At 54.0% G+C, this 26,696-nt stretch overlaps 2 protein-coding genes across 4 annotated transcripts; both read right to left on the bottom strand.

Annotated features, from left to right (window-relative positions):
* Positions 1–5,998: 5,998 nt before the first annotated feature.
* Positions 5,999–9,220, bottom strand: LOC102052687 (zona pellucida sperm-binding protein 3-like). The gene is made up of 9 exons (XM_014286765.3): positions 8,813–9,220; positions 7,885–8,003; positions 7,699–7,802; positions 7,314–7,491; positions 7,118–7,238; positions 6,925–7,016; positions 6,710–6,855; positions 6,326–6,445; positions 5,999–6,105 (listed from the first exon to the last, which is right to left on the bottom strand). The coding sequence occupies exons 1-9, from the start codon at positions 9,218–9,220 to the stop codon at positions 5,999–6,001; spliced, it is 1,395 nt and encodes a 464-aa protein (XP_014142240.3).
* A 5,789-nt stretch (positions 9,221–15,009) lies between these two features.
* On the bottom strand, positions 15,010–26,364 carry CD276 (CD276 molecule). 3 transcript variants are annotated; one of them, XM_055717095.1, is made up of 8 exons: positions 26,187–26,364; positions 23,510–23,657; positions 21,764–22,114; positions 21,045–21,341; positions 19,693–19,833; positions 18,019–18,060; positions 17,501–17,536; positions 15,010–16,141 (listed from the first exon to the last, which is right to left on the bottom strand). In XM_055717095.1, exons 2-8 carry the CDS (start codon positions 23,556–23,558, stop codon positions 16,119–16,121), a joined length of 939 nt encoding a protein of 312 aa, XP_055573070.1. In that variant the 5' UTR covers positions 23,559–23,657; positions 26,187–26,364; the 3' UTR covers positions 15,010–16,118. The 3 variants fall into 3 exon arrangements, with proteins under 3 accessions (XP_055573070.1, XP_055573071.1, XP_005437567.2); XM_055717096.1 differs by having other exon boundaries at positions 15,010–16,138; XM_005437510.4 differs by lacking the exon at positions 26,187–26,364 and adding an exon at positions 25,001–25,812.
* Positions 26,365–26,696: the final 332 nt, after the last annotated feature.

Raw genomic sequence — 26,696 nt, 5'->3', positions numbered from 1 at the left:
AATCTTCTGCTTTGCTGATCACCACAGAAAGTGAAAAAGGAGGGGGAAAAAATGTGCAGCAATTTCCTTGACCATGTACATTAATAATGTACATCATTGGGAAATTAGCCCTGATACTCAACTGCCAGTTCGTACATGCTTAATGCATAAATTTGGGCGGCAAAGTTTAATGGCCTCTAATGTCTGCATGCAGAGGGCTGAGAAAGGCCACAACTCATGTCACGTCCTCAGCCTGACACGACTCAGGAAATAAATCCCTGGACACTTCACATCCAAGCACATCACACCTGGGCGGTGCAAGGGGCAGCCCCCCCCCCCCCCAAACGTCAGCAATGGAAATGCCCCTCTCACATCCCCTCTTCCCAAACCTCTTGGCTTTAAGAAGAAAAAATGAAAGATAACTTTTTCAAAACACCAGAAGGTGTTTTTCCTGGTTTTTTTCAGTACAGGGAATATTTACTTCTTTTTGATGAGCCCCCTGTGTGTTCACAGGACTCCGGGAGCTGCTGGTGCTACCTGTGCAATAGGAGAGCATGGCTAAAGCTACCGAGCTGGGGTCAAAGTGCAGCCAAAAAAGCAAGGTGAGATCCAGAGGGCATTTTGGGGCAGAAGTAGCATCCTTGGGACGTCAGGGAGCTTATGCACAGGGGTAAAATGAGGGTAGAAAGGAGCCCCTTACACACAGGGCATGGGTATCAGCAGCCTCCTATTTAAATAGCCAGGTTGACAGTGATACACATGAAACATTTAAGGGAAGAGGGCTCTTGGATTGGGGCAGGGGAGGGGGTGGGGTGGGGAGGGAAATATAACCAACTAATAAATAAGGCTGGGAAGTCCCCGGCCTGGCAGCTGTGCCTGCCTGTGGCTGCAGGGCTCCGTGAACCAGGTTGTGTTTGTGTTTAATTGCAAGGCAGCATCTCAGGGGTAACAGTGGAGGCTACTTCCCTTCAAAACTGGAAAATAGCCCCCTGCAATGACACCCTGGCCGCAGCGCCCCAGAATTTTCAATCAGGTTTGGAAATTTTGGCTGCCGCTTTTTTTTTTTTTTTTTTTTTTTTTTTAAGCTATCTACATTATGGACCAGGAGTCTTTTGTAGAACAGTCCCTCCTGCTGTAGGATGGCTGGCAGCGCTGTGAAGGGGACAGTCCCATGGAATGAACTGAAGCACCTCGAGTCTTGCCACATCAAATACCCTCCTTAAAAATAAACTGCAGCCCTTGGAGCTGGAGGAAAAGGATCAGAGAGAAGGATGCCTGGCTGCACAAATTCTGTGGGTGCTGTAAGAAGACATTAAGGAATGGCTGCGGTGAACACCTCCTTTCCCCTCAGTTTTCCCTTTCCCTGGTTGCTGCTGTATCTCTAAAGAAGGTCACCTCCAGCCCACCCTCAGATGCCACAGCAGCACAAAAATCTTGTGCACCCCTCCCTGGTCACCCAAGCGCCTGCATCCAGGCTGGTCCAGCACTGCTGCTGTCTCTCCAAGATCAGTCCCGTGGGGATGTGGCCAGGCCACCCACCAAGGCACAGGCAACAGGACCCCCAAATCCACCCAGACCCCCTGCAGGCTTGCAAAGGTGAGCTGTTACAAGCCTCAGCTCACTTCTTGGGAAAGTCTTCCATGAATTATTTGGCCCTGTCTTTAATTGTTCTTACTGTCTAGTAACAGATGGGCCATGCCCAGAGAGGGACAGGGCAGAGCAGCTCCTGCTGCACAGAAAGGAGGCAGGCATTGATGTTCGTGCCACTTCCATGGGACAGTGCAAATTTGCAAATGAAAATACCAGGCAGCTCACTTTTACCCTGAAACTCCTGTGAGCACCACTCGATTGCTCTCCTATGTGGTAAATTATTTTTCTTTTCCTTAATTGCCTTGAAGGCCACGTATAGCATATCACCAACATCTCCATATAATGGGACACTTACAGCAAGCTGGAGACACATGTGAATAACCACGATGCATCCTTGGTCATATTATTAATTCCCACAAATTGATTGTTCTGCCAGCATCTTACAGCTTTCTAATTATGTCTTTACTCAGATGCTCATGTGTGTGAAAGGAATGAATGCTAATAAAGTCCAGAAGCAGTAGTTACAGGACTGGGGTTGATGAGGCTCACAGGTGGGGCAGAGCAGGCAAGTTGGCATCCCCACCAGCACATGCCATGCACTTTCTCTCTTCATCCATCAAGGAATTGCACAGGGCTGTGTTAAACCAGGCAGGAAAAGTGAACCAGCAATATCACCTACTACAACTCCAGCAAGAGGTCTCAGTGCCCTTGAGGACAGTAGAGCAGCATCTGTCCCTGCCCAACTCTTAAGAGCATTCAGTGGCAAATTCCTGCCTGGTCCCATAACCTGATAACACTCCCTCATGCTCCATGAGACACCTTTCCTTCCCTGGCTCCTTAATCCACCTACAGCCATCCCAGTTTTGGGAACCTTAGCTCAGGGCTGGATATCTGGGAATCATTTCTCCACTGAGACCATCTCCTCAACCCTCCTATCAAGTTTTTCCTGGTATATAAGGGAAAAAACAGATTGCTTTAGGATTAATAATTTATTAAAGAATGAATAGCCGTTTCAAGGTACAATACTAAATTCCACAGATACGTTGGTTACCACGGGGGAAGCCAGTGTTATAAGTACAACAGTAGCTGATGTGCAGCCCCTCCTGGGCTGGGAAAGGGGTTGGCAGGAGGGGAGGACAGCCCAGAGCACAGCATCTCCCAGCACAAATCCTTCCTGCTGAAAATAGGCCTGGAAGGAGGATCTGAGCACAGGCTGGGGGAATCAGTGCTCATAGGACCAGATCCAACAAGGCTCATAGCCCAAGTCAGGCTCCTCTCCCCTGGGATGCCCACCGCTTGGGCTGCTGCTGGCATCACAGGCACAGGTCAACAAAAGGCAAAGAGGGTTCAGGCTTTGGGCACAAATTACCTGCCAGCTCACTAATGAAGGTTTGGCTTTTTTGACTGTGATGGAGAGAAAACAACTCAAGAGGGCATTTCCAACACTGGCCAGACTGAATGTATGGGTCAACAAGCATCACACGCAGCCCTGCGTTTGGCACAGCTCAGAGCAATGCCTTTGCATACTGGCATGAGCCCAGCAGCTCCTCAAGTGCTCCCTGCACATAGCATTTCTGGGAAACCACCATGGCAAAGGAGGACTTCCATGCCTTAACTCAGAAAACCCAGCCACATTTCCTCCACGCATCCTAGCCTGGATACTGAAGTCCTTGGAGGAGAGAGGAGACATCCCATAGCTGATGCCTGCCTCCTTAGAGCCTGTACCACAGGGGATCACAAGTCCATACCTTGAATTAACAAGAAATAACCACAAAAGTTGACTTGTTTATTAAGCTCCCTATGGGTCCGGAAAGGGTGGTGGCACTGGAAGCACCTGCCCAGCATGGGACTGGGCTGTGATAGCTGCAAGAACTTGCAGGAGAGATGTAGTACCCAGAGAAGCACAGGTCTCCATCAGACCCCTGTGGCACAGGACAACAGCGACGGGAACAGCAGAACCTGCTCGGGGGCAGATTTCTTTAGAGGGTGGGAAGAGAATGGCTTTGTAAGTGAATAAGCCTTGAGACAGATTGTTAGAAGATGACCATGTACGTGGGACTGCCTGTGAAGGACAACCTCCAGCTCCCACCCAGAGGACACTGCTGGGTCTCCCTGCCCTTGGGAGGAGCACCAACACCCTTTGGGAAGGGTAGCACCACAGCCTGGCCACACACTCAGCCCAGCCTCACCGTGCATGTCACGCTGTCAAGGTAAAAATTAAGAAAAAAGGAGGTTTTAATCTTCTGTAGCTCCTTCAGGAAGGAGCTTGTGCATAAAACATGAAGGCTGACAGCCTGATCTGGGAAGATTTCAGCCAAAAAAAAGCTTACATGGCTGCCTCATTTTTCCACCTGATTATTTCAGCTCAGCTGCTTAATTCATTGAAAACAGAAGCAGGAAACATTTGCCCTAGGCACATCATCCCTGGGCTTTCAAACCGAGCTTGCCCGGGGAGGGGGGTCCTGCTCCACACCCTGCCAAGCCCACGGGTGCCAAGCTGATTTCTCAGTCAGGGAAGGGCCATTTGCAGCACTGTAGCTGCACACAGGCTTTGTTGGAGTCCGTTGCAAGAAGAATCAGCATGGCTAGATTGCAGCCTAATGGCATGGGGATTGCAGCCCAAGGGCTTCAGGGCAGAAGCGCTGCTTCCAGCCTTCAGCTGCCAAACTTTGGTAATGTCTTTAACAGCATTAGTTTTCAGAGGACACAAGCAAAAGCAAAGCACCAAACATCTGAGAATTGGGGCTGCTGGCATTGCTTAAGGTCAGCCGTACTGCTTTTCCCCCTTTTTACTCTTTATCTATGGCCAAGTGCAGTTTCCTTCGCTCAGAAAAAGCGGTTGCAAACATCAGGTCTTTAACTTCTCCCAGGTTATAGAAAGTAAGAACATGAGGCATAAGGTCACTCATAGAGTAACATGCTGGGGGATTCTCCCTGCAAAGCCCACAAGGGGTACCAGCACCAGCCAAGGCACATTCATGCTTTGAGGAGTCCGAGCCCACTGCTGTGCTCACCCAGGGGTGCGGGGTCCCACACCACACAAACAAAGGTGATTAGCCCACCCAGTGCAGAGCTATGATCTTTATACCAGGTAATGCCTCAAAGCACATGGCCCTCCAGCCACAGGGTAATGAAATCCTGCAGCCTCCAGGTTGGTCTGGAGGTGACCACTGCTCCCTGGGGCACATGGCTGCAAGTGGCACACAGCCCCAGGTAAGCAAGCCAGGGAGACAACTTTTGAGAAATACTTGTGCTACTCAAGCTCCCGAGAAGTGCAACTGATGTTCAACTTGCCACATCAGGAGTCAAGACACCAAGAGCCCATACCCAACTGGAATTCCACCAGGCAGAAGACATCCCAAGCCTTCAGCAGCCTAAGCCAAGAGGTCAGGATAAGCCTATGTATGTAGGAGGGAAAGCCACAGAGCGAGAAGAGCAATTTAACACAGCTTTAAGGCCCACCTCATGCCTATTGACTCTCAACTTAAGCATGATGAGGACTCCTGTGCCCTATAGCACAACTCCCCCAGCACAGCAGGGACAGAGCCCCCGAGGCTGCTGCAAGGGGAGGTGATAATTTAGGCAGGCCTACTGGCTGAGGACACCCACACTATACTTAAAAAAAAAAAATAGATGTTTGGGGTGGGTGGACCAGTAGCTTTCCCTATTTGTCCTTATTCCCTTGATTAGGCACTGGTTCCAACTCCCCACCCAGCCATTGGCCCCTGCTCTCCATACAGCTAGAAACAGCATCCATCTTCAGCCCATGCTCACCTCCAACACCAAGCTTTTCCCAGTTCTCCCAGCAGCAGAAGCCATACTCAGCCCCAGCACCCACAAAAACCCCAGAGCTAGAGCAGCTGTGTGTCCTTCAGGAGGTAGTGCCTCCTCACCCAGGCAGGAACAAGCCCAAGACAGACCTGTGTTATCATGTCCTCCAGCATCACCCCCACTAAGAAGGGGTGAACAGGACTTCCTGAGCCAGGAATCCATTTAGCATTTGCTCACAGCATCAATTCTTTCCTCATTTACCTGGAAGCAGGAGCCATACGTTGTTTGCAGCCAGGATTTCAGATTCCTTGCTGTCAGGCACAGCATTGCATGCCAGGCGTACGACAGGAGCCTTGACAGCAGTGCTGCACATTGGGAAAGTCCTCCTGCAGGGAGCCACCTTCCATCCCCAGGTGCCATGGCTTGGGAGATGCTCCGCATCTTTGGTCACACCACCAGCAGCTTCCCAAGGAGCTGTGGCCACCCCAAGAGATGGCTTAGTTGGGAGATTGTGCACAAACACAGCTCAAACTCCCATCCAAGCAGACCAGAGCGAAGGCCTACCACTGTCCCTCCTCCCCACTGAGGGCACAAAGGGAGGACAGACACGTTTCTCTTTATTAGGACTGGGAGTTACAAGGACACCCCAGGAGGGCAGCTACATTTTTCTGCACAGAAGAAACAGCCCCAGAGCAGTTAAGCTCAGCACAGTGGCTGCTGCAAGCATGGCAGCTTGGACCAGCACAGGAAGCCCTTCAGCAGCACCTGGAAGAGACAAGAGCCACTTACCACACATTTAACATCTTTCCACCATCTGTCAGTGAACAACCTTGCAGGCAGCTGTGGAAGAAGTCCCCCAGACTGCCTTTTGGTGATTATATCAGAAGGTCTGTCCGGGTGTGAAGTCATGGGGGATTCACAACCAGATCAACCTGGAGTCACCTTCAATTGAGACCTGAAGACAGTCAAAGACCCCATCACATACCATGTGATGTCTTCCCTGCTGTTGCAAAACCTCCTGAGGAGCTCCATAATCCCTGAGCTGGATCAAGGATCAGTAGCGGCCCAACTGAGACTTCAGCCTCTGCTGTCTTTGAGGACCCACCTAAGAAGAGATGGACATGAGTAGAGTTCACAGGGGGAGGTAATTCCTGCTTAGTCCAGATTTCAAGGCTTACAGAAAGGTGGACTCTGCAAAAGCAGCTTTCTAGTAGTTTTAGATATAAGGACACAAACACAAGGACATTGGAGAAGAGGTGGACTTGCCCTTAAGACGAGATGCATTCGCTCAAGACCCTCCAGCATCTTTGCCATCCCAACCTGGAGGGCCACCCTGCCCTGCAGGTACATCTTGGGCACAGAGCCCTACCTTGCTTGGAAGGGACGTCTCTCTTCAAGCGCCTCCCTGACCACCTGGCCAGAGGATTAATTCTTTGTGAGTATCTTCCATACAATGGACAGTTGCCTGTCTCACAGCAGCTGCAGATGTCTCCAGTACCCTCCACAGGAGCCCACCTGAAACAGAATTATCTGTAAACCCTCTTCTCCAGGCTGCTCCCCTCTCTACATGCACCAGCTACTCACAGGCTGCTGGCTTTGTTGAAGGAACAAGCTTTGTTCAATGGATTTGGGGCTTGGTCAGCTGGGGAGACCTTCAAGTGGCAGGTGATGTAGATCTGGAAGGGAAATTAAACCAGCATCCAAGGTTTATTACATCTCTTAATGCAGAACAGCTTCTGAACACACTGTGGGAGGAGGGGTGGGCACCACATCTCACCAAATTTCTGTCATCTCCTGCAAACTTGAATGCATCAACCATGAACTGCAGTGTTTCCTGCCTTGGCCTTGGAGAGATAAAGGCTGAAGTGGTGTCATCTGATCTCCCATCCACCAAGCACCTGGACGAGGGTCAGGAGTCAGGGACACCCCAGGCAGCTACAGCAGCAGCTCCCAGAGAGCACCACACCCCTTACCCGCTGAGGTCAATCAAGGCATACTGGGGAGAGGACCTCCTGCCTGGACTCAGAGTAGCAACACACTCATCCACAAAGAGCCTTAGAGGTACATGGTTCCCAGAAGCAACATCAGCCTGGAGGTGCAGGCTTTCCCCCAGCTGGAAGCCATTGGAGAGTCTCTCAGCACTCCAGTCATCTGGAAGGTAGACCCAACACTACAGGTCACTTTGGAGAAAAGCACACAGCCCTCCCTTGCACGTGGGACCTCTTCACTGAGCCAAAACCCCATGGGTCCCTTCTGCAAGATTTGCTTTCAGCTCAGACTGTGGCTCCATCTGGGCTCTCAGCCTGTGGCCAGAAGCTGGCAGGAGCAGGGACCAGAGGGAAACAGGGCTGCACCCACCATTCATGAGGCGCAGGGAGAACATCAACTTCTCCTCTGCCGACAAGGTGGACTGCAAGGGAGCCCACGTGGGCTGGACAGCATTGCTGCTCACATTGCTCTTTCTAAATAAAGAAAAGAGCATTAACAAAGATGCCACCATCACCTCAGGTCCGTAGGAGGAGAGCAGAGCCCCCATTTGCTTACCTGGGATAGTGACACTCTATGGGAACCACAGCTGGGCTGGTCCTTACAACAACCAGGTTGGCAGAAGGAGTAGGCTTGTAGGACAAGCTTGTTTTGTAGATCAAGGATTCTGCTGTCACCTGAAAGAAAGATTCAGGAGAGCTGATGAGTCAGTAAAACAAGTCAACCAGAAGCTCAGCACGATCAGATACCCAGCACTGATTATGCTGGGACACACAAGTCCATCAGCTGGAAAGGCACAGGCTGCCCTCCACATTCCCAATCCAGTGCATATAGGATATCAGGAAGCTTTGTACTGGCATCCCAACAAGGTGCCAGACCTGCAGGAGGTCAGTATCAAGGACTTTGGCACACCAGCAAGTACCCACACCAGGTGGTCAGGGGCTGGAGGACAGTAGGTCTGCAAACCTCCTCCCCAAGGTGAGCTAGAGCACACCAGCTCCAGGCAGCCCTTCTCTCCTGCCAAGGTGGTCGTGAAGTTCCCTGCAAGTCCCTTTCTCTGCTTCCTCAGCAAGTCAGTGCAGTTTCAAGCTGTGCCCAGTTCTTCCATGGACAGATGCAACTGGCTGCACATGTACAAATCATAAAACCACTACAAAGCCTTGCTCGCTGCAGAGCATGCACCTCATCTAGGGCTTGAGGATGGTACCCATACCACAAAGCCTAGCTCTGCCCTGGTCACCCCACTCCTCACCAGGCAGCTGCTGCAGCTAGATGAGCCCCTCACCCCAAACCCTGATGTCACCTTCACCAGGTCACTCCTAGGACCGAGAGCCTTCCCAAGATGAATGAGGCAGCATGACAGCACATTGCTCTTTAGCTGTTAGCGCTGCCCACAGTAATTCCCATTTACCCATCCAGCACTGCTCAAAGCCCATAGAAGCTCCATTCTCTACAAGGGATGGAGCAGCCCCTCACCCCACCTCACCTGCAAGGTGCTGCCACACTCGTGCAGTCCAGCCACAAAGGTCACGGTGCCCTCAGCAGCACTCGGGGCCACAGGCAGGCAGCCAGCCGAGCCCAGGGTCAGCTCCACAGCCCTGACCAGCCGCCCCGTACCAAAGAGGTCCCTGTGCACCGTGACCACCACCTGCGCCTCCTGGCACTGCACAGCCACGGGGTGCAGCGGGGCCACAGCCTGGAGCTGGGACACATCCACCCATGCCCAGGGGGAGGGCTGGGAGAAGGAAGGCACACGGGGCCGGCTCCAAGCAGAGTCCCCCCAGACCCTCAAGACCCCCGGGTCCCTTTGAGGGAAACCCCAGGGGCTATAAGATGCTGCTTCAGCCAGCACCCAGCAGACTAGAGCAACACCCAGGCTGCCTCCCAACCCCATCCTGACCCCAACAAAACCAACTCATACCAAAGCTGCTGCTCAGCAGCCTTTTATACCAGCCCAGGTGGGGCACACCTGGGGGCTGCAGGCAGGCCCCCACCCAGCAAGGAGCAGCTCAGGGTAATGGGACCCAGCTGGGACTGTCCCTCCCTCTCCAGGCGCTGAGGGTGATTTCCCTGGACCTGATACCTGGGAATTGCCCTGGAGCAGTTTGTCCCGTGTCCCTCTGTCTTGCTGTTTGGGGTGACGCCAGCTGTGGCCACCTCGGTGGCCAACTGGCCACAAGCCCTCTGCTTTGTCCCTTGTACCTCTGCCTATGTCCTCTTTTCTGTATGAGATGGAGCCAACTTTGGCCACCAACATGGCAGGGGAGCAGCCGGGCTGCCCCAAGCATTTCTCCCCTGGTCTTCCCCACGTCAGCAGCATCAGCAGTTCCCCAAAACTCAGGTACTGAAGCATCATTTGAGGTGGCACATTCAGAAATGCAGAGGACTTTAACTGCAAAATCCACCTGGGCTCTGGCCCGAGCGTGTTGGCAATCTGTCCGTGCTCAATTTCATGGATATCTGTGCTGGGTAATTGTATATTGAGTAATGAAGGCATCATAACTGGCCTATTTGCATAGAAAGCAGAGGTACAAAAGCTGATCTTCCCATAATAGCAGCTGATAAGTGAATGGCAGGCATAATCAAGAGATTAATTGGCCCTCGTGTGTTAATTATGTTAATTGGTATAGCTGCTCATGTGTATAGTACGATGACTAATGGCTCTACATCGCCAAGCTGGATGAAGAGGTCGGGGGTCACTCAAAGCTGCTTGCTGCAGTGGCAGGGCCTGGTGAGTGGGGTCCCCTTGACATGGGGGTGATGCCCTAGGCATACCCGTTCTTCAGTGGTGTGGCTGAACAGTCTGGGAGGGTTTTTTTAGCCTGAGTGATTGTATTCATGGCATGTTTCTAATGGTGCTTTACATGGGTGTCCAGGGAAATGGGGTTTATTGACTGAAGCATCTTCCACCTGGTCTGCTAAGGTCTGTGGGATGGGTTTGGGGTGGGGTGACCTGCACTGTTTGCTTGTATGGGAGACTGCAGCTATGAGCTGGATGAGCAAAGCTCCCACCAAGACCATGGGGGTGCACCCAGATTCCTGGTGGGATCCCCTTTCTTTGCTGGCCCATGCATTAGGCATTGGCTGCTGTTTCCCCAAAGCATGAATAATGCTACACACGCACACCATCCTTTTCTGGCATGATCTCCATGTCCCAGCCTTGCCCCTGGTATTTTTATGAATGATGAATAAATGATACAACAAGAAAAACCTCTCTGGCGGCTCAGCCTTCTTTATTAATTCAGCAAGCAGCAGGTTATCTCCAAATCCAGCTCATCCCTGTGCTAGGTTGGTGTCTTTTACCCCGCAAGCCAGGTTTGCTCGGGGTGTCCCCTGCCGCCAAAAGCAGGCAGGAGGATAGGAGGTGATGCTTGTGCTTCCCGCAGCCACACCACCCGGGCTGGCAGTGGGACAAGACACTGAAGGTCCAGGGGTTGCTTCACGCAGCCTCCTGCAAACCAGCTCCGTGGGGAACCAGGTCTGCACGGATGGGTGCCTGCACCCCACACACCCCTGTTCCTCTTCCAAAGGGAGGGACGCAGCTCACCTAGACACCCAAGGATCCACGTAAGCCTGAGGCCCATGCTTCGTGCTAACACAGCCTGAAGTTGCTCTGCTCAAAGGTGGGTTTCTCACACCTTGCAATAGCTCCGGCCAGACGTTGGCAGGTCAAAGCACTGGGAGTGGGACGGTGGGAAATAAATTCAGGCATCTGGGATGAAACGGGAATGGGAGATTCACTGGCCATAAAGGCCTGAACCTATTGGGTGAGGAACAGCTTTTGTTCTTGTTTGGGCGTAAAAGAGATCAACAGGCAGCAACCCACCCCCATCCACCATCCCCAGCTCTCACAGTGCAGCAACTGCCGCATCCATCACCGTAACCTGTATTTAATAGTGCTGAAGGAATAGCCCTTTCCATCTGCACAGTCCCCTGACTACAGATTTCCTCTAGGAATGAAGGACATTGGGGGCCATCTCCTTTTTGCCGCAGTGGCCTCTCCTTCCCTGAGCTAACAGGAGCTCAGGGTCTTCACTGAGCCCCTGCTAGACAAGGAGGGCCAATAGTTGCGTATGCCCCATCCATGCTCCTTGGAAAGCCTTCAGAGGAGCATGGATGAGTCCCACAGTCCCACAGTGGAGGTCTTTGATGCATACTGTAGGAAGCAATATTACATCCTCCCTTTGCGATGGGTCTTCTCCTGAATTTTCCATTTTCATACACAACTTCACCACCTGAGATGAGAAAAATAATTTCTATTGGGCATGGAAAATAACTGCGCTGTCAGCACTTTTTTCCTAGATGGCTCATCTGAAGGCATCTGTTTATTTACCAGGGTGCTTTTTCACTGGAGTGTTAAATACTGTATTAGTAGGGGAAATGAATACTTCTCCAGCACTGTTTAAGCAACGTCTCCTTCCCTGAGACACCACATGCTTCTCTAAGGCTCATTAAACAACACCAACCTCTCTCCACCAGCCCCAAGAAAATGATGCTATTGCTGAGCCTCCAGGCACGGGCTCAGATCCGGCTTGCAAAAGCATTGCCGGGGCGTGTGTGTGTGTGTGTGTGTCTCACCCACCATGAATAATGATGGTGAAATGACATTGAAATGCCACCCGATAGTAAAATAACATTGAAACGTCACCCCAATTCCCTCGTTCCCACGCCACGCTTCAGCTGCGCGTCCCAAAGAGAAACAAACCCCGCTTGACTAATGCAGAAAAAGAGCGGAACTGAGTTTGAAAATTATATTGCTCATTAATTTTCCTGGCTGGAGACAACTTCTTAATGCCAGGTAGGGTTTTTTTAAACAACATCACTGTTTCGTTTCAAATCTCTCTTAAATGACTTCTGAGTCACTGCGATAAATACTCCCTGTGCTTTCTTTCTGCTTCAGATGCCTTATAACCGCTGATGGATAAATTGCTCAAGTTACCCAGGATAAATCATGCAGGATAGCCAAATCTGTAATTAAAATGTCTTTCAACCCCTCTGTTAACTCTGACTTAGCGGGACCAGATGCATTGCGGCTCTGGGGAATAATCTGTTTGGGATTGGGCTCTGAAAATGGGTCCTGGGAGGGGGAAGCTGGCTCTGGAAGTGCCAACTCCACGCAGTTCCCTTGCGAATACCATGGCGCTCTTCATCCCCCCTCAAAAGGATTTGGGCATCAGGATCGATGGCACAAGTCTGAGAGTTTTTCAAGGCCTTTTTTTGCTGAAAAGGAGCTTTTGAGTGCACTGGTGCTTTGCACAGGCTCCAGCTTGCTCACGGAAAGTAAACTCCCTGAGCAGAGCTGGCACAGAGCTGGATGTTTTCTCCATCCCAGTTGTTGCACCAGGAGGAAACAAAAGGGGGTGGGGGGTGGGGAAACCCCACCTAGTTGTTCACAGTAAATCCTAGATTTTTAAATCAAATTATATGTTTTTTGGATGTTGCTGCCCAGGAAAAGCTGCCAGCAGAGGTAGAAAGTGATTTTTAATTCCCTCTGCCTAAGTACCAGCTCTCCTGCAGGCTCACAGCCCTGGCCTCGGGCTTTGTTCCTCACCTTCAGCAGCTAAGTGGCAGGAAAATCCAGCCCTGGGGCTGTTTCTGGGCTCTGCCTTCCCTGGGAAAGTCAGAGATTACATTTGCACTGTTCTTAAAATCAGAAAGCAACTCAGCCAGGTTGCTCTGAGATTTCCAGCTGAATTCAGGTCTGGCCCAGCAATTTTGAGGTCCAGAACTGGGTATCCGGGGGCAGTGTAGGAGCTGGATCCCATTCATCCTGATGAAAGGCGTATCACCCTAGGGAAACAAGCCCATGTAGAAAATGGTGCTTCTTGCAAATCCTTCACCTCTGGAAAACAACACTGACACACACCACAGGGCAGAGACACGCACGGGTGCTGGGCAGCTCCTGGGTCCGACCCAGCTCTCAGGGTTTCCAGAGCATCCCTGCTGCCTGCAGGGACATGGCCCCATCCATGAACCAGGGCAGCACAAGGGGACAACAGGGACAAGCAGCACTGCAGGGGCATCATCCATCCCGTCCCATCGCCCATCATCCAGCCCACGTGGTCCTCAGCGGGAGGCAGCGACAAGGCTCAGCATCTCTATCCTCCCCTCCCTTTGGAATTAGGTCAATAGAAGAAGCAGGAGCCCTTTATCATTGATGGAGAGAATCAAGCCGCCATCAATTGGTGCTTGGGAGAGACTCGCCCTGGCGCTTTCTGAAATAACCTGCCAAATGTGATTTTGGGCTTGGTTTTTTTACACATTGAGGGTGTTTGGACGAACTCGCGGTCTCGCCTGCTCCCAGGAGGGATGAGAGCAAACATGAGCGAATTCCAGCAGCTGAGCTGCTGCTAGCTCTCAGTGCCAGGTCCTTCGCACTCTGCATCCCTGTTAAATCCCACTTTCCCAGCTGCCAGCTTCACTATTTTCTGGGAGCAGGTGGAGAAGGATGTTGGGGCTTTTGGGGAATGGAAAAAACCTGCACAACAGCATCACAGCCACGAGCCTCATCCCTGACTGGCTTTCACCCATAACACCCATTAAGAGACCCTGAAGAAGAAGATGGATGGTTTCCTCCCCCAAAAAGACCCATCATCTGGACAGCCCCAAAAGCAAGATGGCACTTGGGGACAAGGGGGACAACTAAGCTCTTCCTGGGGTGCTTTATCCTGTGCCAAAGCACAGCACACCCTCGCGGGGACAGCAGTGAGCAGCTTTGCCCCAAGCAGAAGCTCACAGTTTGGGACAGCTCATCACCCTGGGCCACCTAAGCAAGAAGTTCCCTGGGCTGCTGCAGCTTAATTCTGATTTTCTCCCTTACCACCCTCAAGATCTCCCTTCCTTGCGCAGCACAGGCTGCATTTTGCCAAAAAAAAAAAAAAAAAAAAAAAAATCTCAAATCTGCCTAAAGGAGTGCCCCAAAAAGCTCCCAGCTGAAGGAGACATCCTCCAGGATGCTGGCACCATCTCAGGACCTTTAAAGATGTCCTCAACATGGGGACAACTCATCCTGGTGCCCGACAAGGAACTGGGGGTGGTTAATGGCTTCATTCCCCCAGCCCAGTGTCTGGGTGCTAAATAATATTAATGGTACCTCCTGGCACCTTGTTAAAAATTGTGCTGGCATTTAATTCAGGCTTTAGATCAAAACCACTAAATGAAATCACCATCCATCCCCTTCCTAATAAGGGTTTGATACCAGCATGCTTTTCCTTGTCTCACTTTTAGAAATATTTTCCTATTAAAATTAAGAGCCTGGCTTTAAGCCTGGGGAAGGACAGCTAAAAATAATCCTCCTCAGGTGATTTAGGAAGGTCCCTTCCCCACCAGCCCCCATCAGACCCCGCTCACATCCCAACACTGGGATTAACCAGCCCCAATATCAGAGCGATCTTAGACAGATGACAATGTCTTCTGGGATTTTGCTCTTCGTTCTGCTGCTTGAGGTATTAAAATAAAGTGGAGGGATGAGGGCAGGCATCTCTCCATCCCTGAAGCGGTTTTCTTCCCGTGCTGGGTGATGGATGAGGGTAGCACAGTGTGAGGTGCTGTGGCGGCAGCAGGGGACGGAGGGACAGATGGAGCTGGGCTGACTGGGTGGCATGAAGGTTTTGCTCTGGGAATTTTCATATTCAAACTATGGCCAAAGCTGCATCCTGGAGACCATGCCAAGCCTGGAAAGCATTGTCCAAAACAACCCCCAAATTTATTTGTCAAGGCACAAAAATCCCCTTCAGATTCTGGATTTTAAATAACAATGAAAACCAGCAGAAGAGCCATTGAGGGGCACGGCAGGGACTTCTCCACCCACCCGAGTGGGACCAGGGACACACCACCTTGTTCACCACAGCACTTTGGGTGCCCCCACGTACGCTGCAGGTACCCAGCAGCAGGGGGAGGACTCCCAGGACATGCACAGGGGCAAAGGTCCCTGATCCCATGGGAAACATGAGGGCTTGACCCCACACACCAGCCAGGTTCAGCCCCACCAGTGCTTCAGCCCCCAAAGCATCAGCTTTGTCACCTCAGGGAGGACAGGGGGGCTCCACCCATCCAGCAGGTAGCCCCCTAAGTCCTGCCTTTCGAGAGCCTCTCAAAAAATCCCCCGGTTTTTTTTTTGAGGCAGGGGATAACCACCCGTAAGGGGGTTTGCATTTAAGGCAAAAATAAAAGTCCAGTGGGAACCACAGTGGTGCAACGTGAAAAAATAATCGCGCCCATACATCTCTGGAGCGGTGCATCCATTGGGGCCAAGAGCACCAGCTCTGCCCCCCCGTACCTGGGGGTCCCACAGGTCTCATCCATCTTCCCAGAGCCTCCAGGGCTCCACTGGTCACTCCCAGGGATCTCGCTGAGCCCATCACCCCTCTCAAGGCCTCTGGGCTTGGAAAGGGCACTGAAATTTGCCCTGGAAGGCACCTGGCAGGTGGATGGCTCAGTTGCAGCCACGCGGGAGCGGGCATAGAGGGTGCTGGGGGGAACGGTCAGCCCTAGCTGTTCTCAGCCCCACGTGGGGACAGAGAGATGGACAGTGGGGAGCCTGGCCCCATGCACCCCGTCTCCAGGAAGGATGCACCTATCTTCAGGGCTCACCAGGGATAGAGAGACGCAGACTCTCTCCAGCCCCAGGGCGCCCCGAAGATGTCACCAGGGAGGGAGGAGGGTGATGGGGCCCGGGAAAGAGGGGTGGTAGCAGGTCTGTGCCCTCCCCAGAGACCCGGAGCTTGTCCCCGCTGGTGACATCTTGGCTGGTCCAGGGCACAGGGTGCTGCTTGGGGGTATCCCAACTCCCGTCAATCAATTTCTTGCTCATTATCTGGGGAGAAAAAGAAAAGACTAAATAAAAATTGTCAAAGACGTTAAACAAGAATAATAATTCACAGGTCCAAATTAATGAGTTCATTAGATTGCCAGCAACTCTGGACTCTCCTTGCCCTGGAAAACTGGCATCCCCAAACTCAGGGCTGATGCCACCACCCTCAGGCAAATACAACCAGGCACATGTAGGTGTGATTTTATCCCTCCATCCATCCTCCTGGCTAGAAACACCCCCGCAGCTGACAAACCCCGTGAGATGTTATTATTCAAGCTTTGTTTCCGCTGAAAATTGGTCAAGGAGCAAGCAGGAGATGTCTCACACATGGGGTTAAGCAAACAGGCTGCACTTGGGATGAGAAGCCAAGGGGCTGGGAAGCCAAGCATGGTCTGCGGCAGCTTGCAAGGGGGAGATAAGGGCAGGAAGGAGGGGGAAAAAAAGGAAAAGTGGAATCGATTGATGCTTTGCTAAAGGTGTGAAGGGGAAGGGAGACAAGGTTTTTATAAACCTATCGGGGTGAGGAGGGAAATGGCATTAGAGAAAAATCAGGGCTGTTAATAAAAGAGGAAGGGAGGGTTTAGCAGTAATTCACCAGCAGCAGATGCCAAGCCTCTGCCTTTAATATAAAAGGAAATAAATTAAAAGATTGAGATCTTGGGACGAGGATGAATCAGGGAGGAGCGGAGCTGACCAGGCACAGAAAGTGCTGGAGCCCATCACCGGGCTGGGATGGGTGATGGGCTGTTGGCAGCACCAAGCCAGGAGGCTGGGAGAAGATACTGAAAGGCAGAAACAGGAGCTGGGACTCCAGTTTTCATGAATTTCCACCAGAAATTCAGCACCAGGCTGCTGCTGGGGAATTCTGCATGGGTTAGGGATGAAGCTCATGCCTCCCTCTTTGCAAGATGAGGAACCAACCCCATCAATTCCTCTCCTCTTGGCAAACTGATGGCAACGCTAAAGAAAAAGACCCAAATACCTCTCAGTGACCTGGGCTGGTGGCAGGAGGCTTTTCTCAGCCCCAAATTGCCCAAGAAAAGGAAGGGTAAGAAAAGAAACACCATGTCAAAGGCATTGGCCACATCACTTCATCGCTGCTGAGAGATACGAGCAGTGGCCAGGGCAAGTGCAGCCCAAACTGGAGTGAAAATGAGCGTTAGGAAAGAATTGATGTGGGAAAAATTGATTAAAAACTAGGGGAAAAAATGGAAGAAAATCCCCAAAACCCAGTGATGGGTGATGGATCTGCAATAGATACTTTGCACTTAGATCTCAGCATCATCTCTAGTGTGCTTAGTAAGAAACCTTCACCATGAGCTGGCTCATGCTTCTGTGCCGTAGCCTGTCACACACACTCACCGTCTCTGCTCTCCTCACTCTTCAGTGGCTGCAGAGCTGTGAAAAGCACAACAGTACACGGTCAGTCCATACCATGTGGGACGGGAGTTTGCAAAGGAATGCCTCTGCAGAGGAAACAGCTAATACCCCCATTTTGCAGAGCTCACCCCAATAACTGCACTCACCAGTTTCCATTGCAAGCCAAGCCCTGGTCCCTAAATCTCCCCAGCAGCAAAGGAGCTGACATCCCAAGAGGGCTTGCTCCTGTGCCAGCAGATAAAGGCAATTGCTGGGCATATAATTAACCCGTTTGATAACAGCAGAGCATACGAGTCTTTTTTATTAAGAGGTAGGGTGGCTTAACAGTGAGCTGCCAGCCTGAGGGGGTGCATCAAAGAGTGGGCAAGCGGGGGGCAGGGGGGGGGGCTTCGCATCGATGGAGGGTGCAAAGAATGCCAAGGTGTTTGCTTGTGTAGGGGACAGTGGCACGAGCACACGCTATAATACACTCATGTGCATAATATGCATCACGCACCCACCTGTCTTGGGTTCTTCCCCCTCCTCATCCTGCTCCTCTGTCCCTGCAAAAGAGCAAACCAGAGCACATGAAGCATCTGCCAGGCTCCACCCCAGCACCCACCCCGAACCCCACCTCCCCAGGCAGCTGCGTTTGGTGGGTGCCCCTTGGATTGCCACCACTCCTGGCTACTGGGAGCCACCCACAATCACCACATAACCCAGTGTCTGGCCAGGACCAGGTGCTCGGGACAGTGGTGACTGGTACCCACCTGCACCCAGCACTCCCCTCCAGCACGCCGCTGGGGGTATTTCCCTGAGCACAAGGCTGTGCTGGGGTGGCACAACCCTACGAGCAAAGCAGAAAAAGCCACAGCGCCGGGCAATGCAGCACAGCTGCTCTCCTCCCTATTTATAGCACAACCGCCATCTGGAGCAGCACTTGGCAAGGGGCTTAGCAGGGAGACCATGGATCCCCCAACACCTCCGGGACACCCCATCGGCACTGAGGGATGAGCATCCCCTTCTCCCTGCCACAGCACCCAGGCTACCACCCTGTCCTGGAGCCTGAGAGCTTTGCACCCCATGGGTAAGACCTGCCATGATGTTGTTCCTGCCCAGAATGACCAGCAAAAATTGCTGCTCCTGCCTCCCACGGCTGCCAGGTTTGTGGGCAGGGTCCCTGCCTGTTTTCTGGCTGACCAAAAGCCATAGCAAAAGGTTGTTGCTAAGGGCATGTAGCCATTGGTGCAAAACATCACGGGCTGGGAGCTGTGTCTTGATGCTAAAGGACTGAGGTCAGCTGGCCTGGGGCCACAGCTGAGCATCACCGCACTGCAAATCTGCTGGCCGAGGAGAAAATACTCTGTTACAGAGGCAGGGGAAAAAAAGTATTTTTATATGTATCTCTTGCAGACAATTTCCTGGGTTCTGCTGGGGAAAAATCCTCTTGGTCCCCACCACTGGGGACACCCAACAGCCAGGCATCATGGTGGCATCAGCACCAACTTCCTCCCCGGCAGAAAAAGGAGGAGCGAAGTGGGAGCACCCAGGGAGGGAGGCTGCGGGTGCCAGCCCCGCAGCACGATGCTGGCAGGGGAAGGCTTTGGCAGAGCAAACGCCTCAGGAGGCAGCGAGAGAAAACAAATGGGGAATGTCAGCAAAGCTGCTTCTGCAGCCATTTTCAGAGTACGGCAGAGTTTGTTTTTTAAAGCAACAAAGCCCTCCTTTTTGTGCCAACATCTCCCCATAATGAAAAACAAACCACAAACAGAAGGATGCAGAAAACAAGAGCACGGAGCATCTCTTTCATGTTATTTCTGCATGTCAAAGAGCTTGGCATTTCCATGGTGGCAAATGCTAGAAGCACCTTCTCAGAGGAGATGCCCCAAGTACACCAGGTTGTGGGTACCAGACATGCAGGGGATGCTTGGAGCAGAAAGGTGAAAGGGGGACACATGCTGGGTGGGAGGAAAACCAGGTGTATGTTTGACAGAGCTGCCCGGAGCAACGCATGCAACCAGCACAGGCTCTCCAGTACAGATCTGCTGATGCCCACCAATCCCAGCAGCTCTGAGCTTCATCCTTTAAAAGACGCTACCACCAAGACAAGTGCCCATTAAAATTTGCTCCTGCTTCCCTCATCCATCACCCTCTGCAAACCCCATCCCTTCTGGGGAAAATAGCCATGACATTACCTGCATTTTCTTCCTCTTCCTCACAGCTCTGGCGGATTTTCTTTTGGCACACATATGCCAGGACAGCTAGCAGCCCCACGACACAGATGGCGAGTCCCACTGTCACCCAGAGAGCCACGGCAGGGAAGGCGAGGTGTTGGCCTTGCAGCAAGAGGAAAGAGAAATACCACCGTCGTGAGAATCGCTGCCCGACCAGGGGCATGTGTGCCCGGTGTCCAGGACCCCACGGTGGCAGGGGTATGTCCCCATGGAAAGAGTTGGTGGCACAAGGGGTGGCTTTGGAAGCAAAACTGTTGGTGCCTTTAATTATGGCCTCCCTCAGCAGGTCTGGATCCAGCCAAGGAAGCAGCAGGTTGAGTCACTCCCTAAAATACTTCATTAACCTTTAAATAATTGCACTAATAAATTCAAATGGCAGCTGACCCCTTGCTTGCTAAGAAGCTCAAAAGAAGTGTTAGATGATGCTGCACCCACTCTCTTTCCCTCCTCATCTCACACCATGGAGCTGGGAAGGATGGGAATGCTGTCCCCGGGGCCTGGGATGGCCTGGCAGGGACCACCAGGGCTTGCGGGATATCTCCTGGAGCACCAGGAATCCCATTTTTCTCCATAATATTGCTCCTTCTTCAAATAAAGTTTTGCCCCAAACCCTGCCCCTCCACAGACGTCATCCTAAGGCTGACTATTTGTTCGCATGCTTGGGAGCCCCTGCAGAAGTCACCCCTCTGTCCCCACCCAGCAGCATCCACACAAGTTTTCCTGCATGAGTTTGGTGCATCCAGCCATAAAGTTTATGCTCCACCAGGGACCCACCTTCCCAACCCAGCAAATGCGGTACCAAGGGTAATTAAACACTAATTAATGCTACCAGGGAGTACACAAGGTTATAAAGAGCTCTGGGCAGGCAGCAGGAGAGCTCGGAGCAAAGCAGTGAGGCTGAACATGCTTGATGAACTCCTCCAGCCTGTATTTCTGAAGTAGGATTGCTGCAGCTGGCATGGAGAACCCCAGACTGAGAGCATCTCATGGCCACACGCTAAGGAGAAGACAACTACCATGCCCTGTGCTGGCCTTCTGGGGTGATTTATACTGGGATGGGGCAACTGGCAAAGCTAGAGACTAAAAACTAAGGTCACTTGTTCTAGCTGGGACGCTGGCGTGTGGTGATGGGGAGGACAGCACAGCCTCAAGTCACCCTTTTAGGTCATGGGGGGACAAGCAGAGCAGAGGTATGGGGTAACAACCCACAAAGTGGCTCTGGGCCACAGTAAGGATCCCACTGCCACCACAATCACCTTCTTCAGACACAGCCCATCGCTTTCTTCCCCCAGTTTTGGCCCTTGCTGGCTCACCCGTGATGGTGACAGAAGCGTGGGTCTCCTGCTTCAGCACTGGGTTTCGCACCAGGCAGGAGTAAGTGCTGCTGGGCTCCACCAGCACCTGGAGGACGCTGTGCACATCAAAGAGACCTTCCTCGTTGGCCACCTGGGATGTGGTAACGTTTTCTGTGATGTTGCTGCCCCGGCTGTCCTGCCAGAGGACACTGGCCTCAGGGTAGCCGTGGGAAGCATGGCAAGTCACAGCTGCCAGATCGCCTGGCTTCAAGTCCTTGTTGGGCTCCAGGTTCATATTGGGCTTGGAGTAGGGAGCTGCAAGGGAGAGGACAGCCAGCATGACGTGATGGAGAAGGCCAAAGGATCAGGATCTGGAGAAACCCAATGAGGCTGGGCAAGTCCCAGGACAGAATCTTCTAGCTGATGAAACCAGCCAGCTGAAGCCTCCCCAGCTCTGGTTCATTTATGACCATGCTTCCAGGTGCCCTCCCAACTGAAAGCCTCTCCATCACGGCAGGGAAGGCACCGTGCCCTGCCCGCCCCCCCCCCCCTCCCCCCCCCCCCCCCCAGCAATCCTATGGAGAGATGCAACTAGTTGGTCTCCAACAGAGACCTGACTGTAGGGAGATCATGGCAAAGGTGGAGAGAGAAAGAGGCTCCACAGAGCCACAAAGCATGATGGAAAACCCTTCTCTTTGGGGAGACATGTAGGGACACCCCAATCCTCCATCTCTCACCTGCCACCTGCAATGTCACAGCTGCACTGCTGTAGTCCCGGACCCGGACAAAGCAGGTGAAGCTGCCCTCATCTGAGATCTCCACACGTCGGAGAAGCAGTGACACGTTGCCCTGGGCCAGCTGGTCGTAGAAGAGGGCTGTACGGTTGGCGTAGCCCCCACCCTGGTCTGCCAGCTGGTCCCGGCCACCAGAGAAGCTGTGGACCAAGCGCTTAGTGTCTGTCAGCTGCCAGATGAGGCTCAGGTCGTTGAGGCTGAAGTTGGCCTCGGGGGAGAAAGAACAGTGCAGGGTGGCATCTCGGCCAAAAAGAGCCACCACGGGTTCATCCGGGACCTGGATCTCCATGGCACCTGCAGAAAGGTGGCAAGGGCAAAGCATGTGGTGGTGAGACCCTGCAGAAGCATCTCCTTAGTGCTCCACCTGGATAACTTCTAAACAAATCAAGGGATGCCCATAGGATGGACCCATGGACAGGTGGCATCTCAGGACCATCCCCAGCACTGACTCCCAGCCAAGCCCACCCTGCTGGCAGGGAGACTGTGCCACATCCAGCACCAAACGTGGAGAACTACTGCCTTCAGCTGCCAGCTGCGGCCACAGGCACCCAAACCTGCACCCCCCGGACATGCAGCCCAGTTCTCCCCATGAGGTGAGGAGGTCAGTGGGTGACAGCAGTGGGGACACAGTCCCATGTCACCAGGATGAGCCAGCTCCGGGCAGCGCCATGGCCAGGCTGGCAGGCACTAGATGGCACCAGTGCTCCAGTGCCATGCCAACTGGCATGCCATGGCGAGAAGCCATCCTCATCCCAGTGCCATGGCACAATGCCAACCACACTGCTGAGCCATGGCAGGATGCCAACTCTGCCACGGCATCAGGAGGTAATGCCAACCATGCCAGGGCTGCCAGACCCTCCACGCTCAGAGATGATACTGGGGCACCAGTTGGCAGCGAGCAGCAATGTCCCCCAAATCAGACCCAGGGCACCATCATCACTTCGTTCACCAGTTCCCCCAAACCCCAAAACAGGGAGGGGCAAGGGGGAAAAAGTCTCGCCTTGGACCAAGGATTTGCTTTATATTCCAACCTCAGCACTGCTGTGGAACACAACAAAGCCATTACCCACAGCAAACACCTCCCTGGGGACAAGGGGAGCAACAAAACATTAACTGTTAAGCAAGAGCCCGAGCGTGGAGGATGAGGAGCTGCGGGAAGCAGCTGGGCTGGAGTAGACCTGCCAGGTGCTGCAGACGGGCAGACAGGCAGGAGAAGAGCACTCCGGCAGCCTGCCTGGCTCTAGGCTGACTCGAGAGCATCATGTCTCCCTCTGGCTAATAATAAATGCCAGTGGGTTTTAGGAACGTTACCCAATCTGGCTGGAACTGCTACTGGGCATCCCAAAAGGATTCAGCCCTGAGGTCTCTCCCAGGAGCTGCAGTGTGTGGAGACAGACTCGGGTAAGTCAGAAACCTTCAGGACTTAGTCCTCCCGTGGCTTTGCCATTCCGCTGTAGCAGGCCGGAGGTGGTGTCCCCTGCTATGAGAGTGGCCCACATGCACCAGAAGCCATCACACCCACGGGGTGATGGCCTGGGCAGCTGGAGAACCATGAAACCAGGACAAACACCTTGCGGGCACTGCCATCAGGAACCACAGGTCAAAAGCTTTGTCAGAATGAATGCGGCATCTCCTTTGGGGTAGTGACACACAGACCATGCCAACCCCAACCCCCCCAGCCCCGCTCACCTGCCAGGCTGAGCACCAGCACTCCCAGGGCAAGCAGTGGGCAGAGCATCCTTGCTACGAGCAAAGCCTGGGTAATAAAGCAGAAGCAAGCACGGCCCCGGGTGTTCTTTTCACAGGGAGTCTTCTCTCTCACAGCAAGTGCCCTGAGCTGCGGAAAAATAGAAAGAAACACTGAGATGGCACTGGGGACCAGGGGCAAAGAGTAAGAGAGGGGAGGAGACCGGCATCAGGCAGGGGATCCCATGCCAGCCATCCTCCCCAGCTGCCATGCAGCAACTGGAGCACCCACCCCGTTGTAAAAAGCAGGAGGGGTCTGCCTCCGGCCTGGCGCTGGCCAAGGGACCAGTGCACCCCCTGCATCGGGACATGACAGACCCAGCAGCTCTTGTGCTGGAGGTGTTGGCTGGTGCCCCAGGGAAGCCATGTGAGCCTCTTCCCCTCCTCACTGGTTCTCCTCCCCTTTTGTTTCTCTCTGCCCCAGCTTTTCCCTGCAGCGTTGGGCTGTTACATCCCTGTCCTCCAAGAGGAGGCAACTCACACCCAGTGTCCAAAATGGCTAAAAATTAAACGTAAGAGGTTTGCAGACTCCTGGCTCCGCCAGAGGCTCCAGGGCTGTGAGATTCATCTCTGCTTGCGGCAAAAAAGTCTCCGGCATGAGGCTGCCCCGAGAAGCAGGGAATAAACCCAGAGCATTATCAGAGCTGGATGTAGGGAGAGGCAAGGGCAAGCTGCCCAGCACCGCTGGCTACCGTGGCTCGCTTCCCGAGCATCCCTCCCCAGCCACGACAGGAGCTTGCCAGGCCCCTCGTGACCCACGTTCCTCCCTCATAGCATAAATGCGCCCCAGATACTGCAGCCAGCACTGCTGCTGCCATGTCCCATCCCTGTCCCAGCACATCCCAGAGCCCCACTGCTCTGCCCAGAGCCCTTAGTGTGACAAGTTTTGGCACGATAGCTGTATTTGCTATAAATTGGCAGCACAGCACCAGTTTCCCAGGCACAGCGGGAACAGCTTTGGCCATCAGCTCCTTCCTCTTCAAACCCCCTTTAATGGGGGAGATGGCAGCCCCGAAGCTCTGCTCTGCTCAGCTCCGATGGGGGAAACTGAGGCACTGGGGGGTGGAAACTGAGGCGCAGGGCAGGGTGTGGAACCAAGGCACAGCTCTGTGCCAAGAGCTCTGGGAAAGCACCCCCTCTCCTTCCCTCCTGAGCACAAGGCTTCTTTGGGGAAAACAAATTATCCAGCTTTTTATCTTAAACCATATTCCTGACTCTTGCCTTTTCCCAAGCAGCCAAGCCTGGAGCCAAACCTGTGCCAAACCTCAGGCAGCCAGAAAGGGAGGGAGCTGCGGTGGGAGAGGGTGCCGGGGCATCGCTCAGCTGCCCGGGCAAGGGAAACCATGACTCATCCCCCTCACGCTCACCCTTGGAGCTCTTTCCTTTTCCTGGTGATGCTAAAATGAATTACATTTTCTAGGTTTCGTGACTTACGAGTCCTGCCAGACCATCTGAGAGGTGTCACAGGAAGGGAACACCCGTGTCCCCAACCCTCCCTCTGCAGCCGGGAGTTTTCCAGTGGGTCTCTCGCTATTGCGTGACTCAGTTTCCCCATCCTGGCAGCACGAGCCCCAGCTGAAGGACAGGCTGTGCTCCAGGCCTGAGCTTTCATCGCCGATCAGGATATAACAAACCCCACGCACGTGCCCCTTGGAAGAAGGATGCCCCCGCGCAGGGCAAGCCAGGATGGCTGAACCCTCCAGAACCCCAAAGAATAATTAAACCCTCTGTTGCAACAGGACCCTGGAGACCACACATCACCCGTTCCTTATTTAATATTCACTATCATGCAACCAAAACGCTGCTTTTTTCTAATATCCACATTATCAGCTGCCAAATCACCGCCCCGAGATGGGTGGAGGCGTACAGAAAACATCTGCTGGTGCAGGAGAAGCCCTCACCCACCGGGCCGGGTGGGTCCCAGCTTTTGTGGGCGCCTGGGCTGAGCCCCCCTATTTGCTCCTCTCCTCCCGGGGTTTGTGCCAGCAAAGAGCCTATCTGCTCTGGACTATTTTTAGTCCCCGCTTCTCGGTGCGCAGCAGAAGGCCCCGCTTGCGAAGCGGGACCCGGTGGGGATGGGGGCACGGCAGAAGAGGGGTGCAGCCCACGGGGTCCGGGAAGGGACGGGTGACCCTTTCGCTGGTCCCGCCGAAAAGGGGCGCGACCGCTTCCCCTCGGGCCGCGGGTTGTGCCTGGCGGGGGGGTTGGCCGTAAATCGGGCACTTTAAAGCGGATGATTTATAAGCAGCCGTGGATGCTGCCGCCCCGCAGAGCCCGGCCCCGGGAAACAGCGCGGACCCCGCCTGCCCCCCCGGGAGGCCGCCGCACCCCCCAGCAGCGAGGGGGGGGAACCCCGACACCCCCCCCGACCAGCACCCCGGCTCTGCCCGGCCGCCGCACGCCGCCCCGGCGGGGCTGGGCTCGGGTGCGGCCCCATTCATTCCGCCCGCCCGCCCGGAACAACGGCCCTTCCGAACCCCGTCCCGCGGGAGGGGAAACGAGAGCAGCGGCCCCTCCCGCCGGCCGCCGCAGCGCGGCCCCGCTCCCCAGCCGGCACCCCCGGATCCCGCCGCGGCCCCAGCGCCGCCCCCCGCCGGCCCGGGCCGCGCCGGGCACTTACCGGGCAGGCGGCGCGGGACGGGCGGGAGCGCGCGCTCCGCCGCGGGCGGGCCGGTCCCGGGGCGGCGGCCCCGGCCCTGATTGGCTGCGGCCGCTTCCTGCCGGGATCCCGCCGCCGCCGCCGGAGGAGGAGCCGCGCCGGGCCCGGCCCGGCCCGGGGTCCTGCGGGGGCGGCGGGCCTGGAGGTGCGCAGGGCCGGGGCACTGGGTGCGCACTGATCCAGGGCATTGGGGTACACAGAGCCGGGGAACTAGGGCGTGTGGAGCCAGGGGGCCGGGGCGCGCAGAGCCAGGGCATTGGGGTGCATTAAGCCAGCAGACTGGGGTGCACAGAACCGGGGAACCGGAGTGCACCAAGCTGGGAGATGCTGGGATGCACAGAGCCAGGGATTTTGGAGACCTCAGAGCAGGGGGACTGGGCATACAGAGCCAGGGGATTAGAGCACTCATATCTGGGGTCCTTGGGGTGCACGGAGCTGGGGCTCTGGAGCCCTCAGATTCAGGGGACTGGG

Source organism: Falco cherrug, chromosome 7, assembly GCF_023634085.1.
Source record: "Falco cherrug isolate bFalChe1 chromosome 7, bFalChe1.pri, whole genome shotgun sequence".
Taxonomy (NCBI): domain Eukaryota; kingdom Metazoa; phylum Chordata; class Aves; order Falconiformes; family Falconidae; genus Falco; species Falco cherrug.
The sequence above is the reverse complement of the archived record's forward strand: the minus strand, read 5'-3'. Positions and strand labels throughout refer to the sequence as shown.

Excerpts from the sequence above, each read along its gene's own strand:
- CD276 (XM_055717095.1), bottom strand. The coding sequence starts at position 23,558 with ATGCTCTGCCCACTGCTTGCCCTGGGAGTGCTGGTGCTCAGCCTGGCA. Across the intron at positions 22,115-23,509 it reads GCTGGTGCTCAGCCTGGCAG|GTGCCATGGAGATCCAGGTC; the intron begins GTGAGCGGGGCT and ends ACCTTTCTGCAG. Across the intron at positions 19,834-21,044 it reads CGCTTCTGTCACCATCACGG|GCCAACACCTCGCCTTCCCT; the intron begins GTGAGCCAGCAA and ends TCTTGCTGCAAG.
- LOC102052687 (XM_014286765.3), bottom strand. The coding sequence starts at position 9,220 with ATGGGGTTGGGAGGCAGCCTGGGTGTTGCTCTAGTCTGCTGGGTGCTG. Across the intron at positions 6,446-6,709 it reads AGACGTCCCTTCCAAGCAAG|GTGGGTCCTCAAAGACAGCA; the intron begins GTAGGGCTCTGT and ends ATCTCTTCTTAG. Across the intron at positions 6,106-6,325 it reads AGCAGGGAAGACATCACATG|GTGCTGCTGAAGGGCTTCCT; the intron begins GTATGTGATGGG and ends TGTCTCTTCCAG.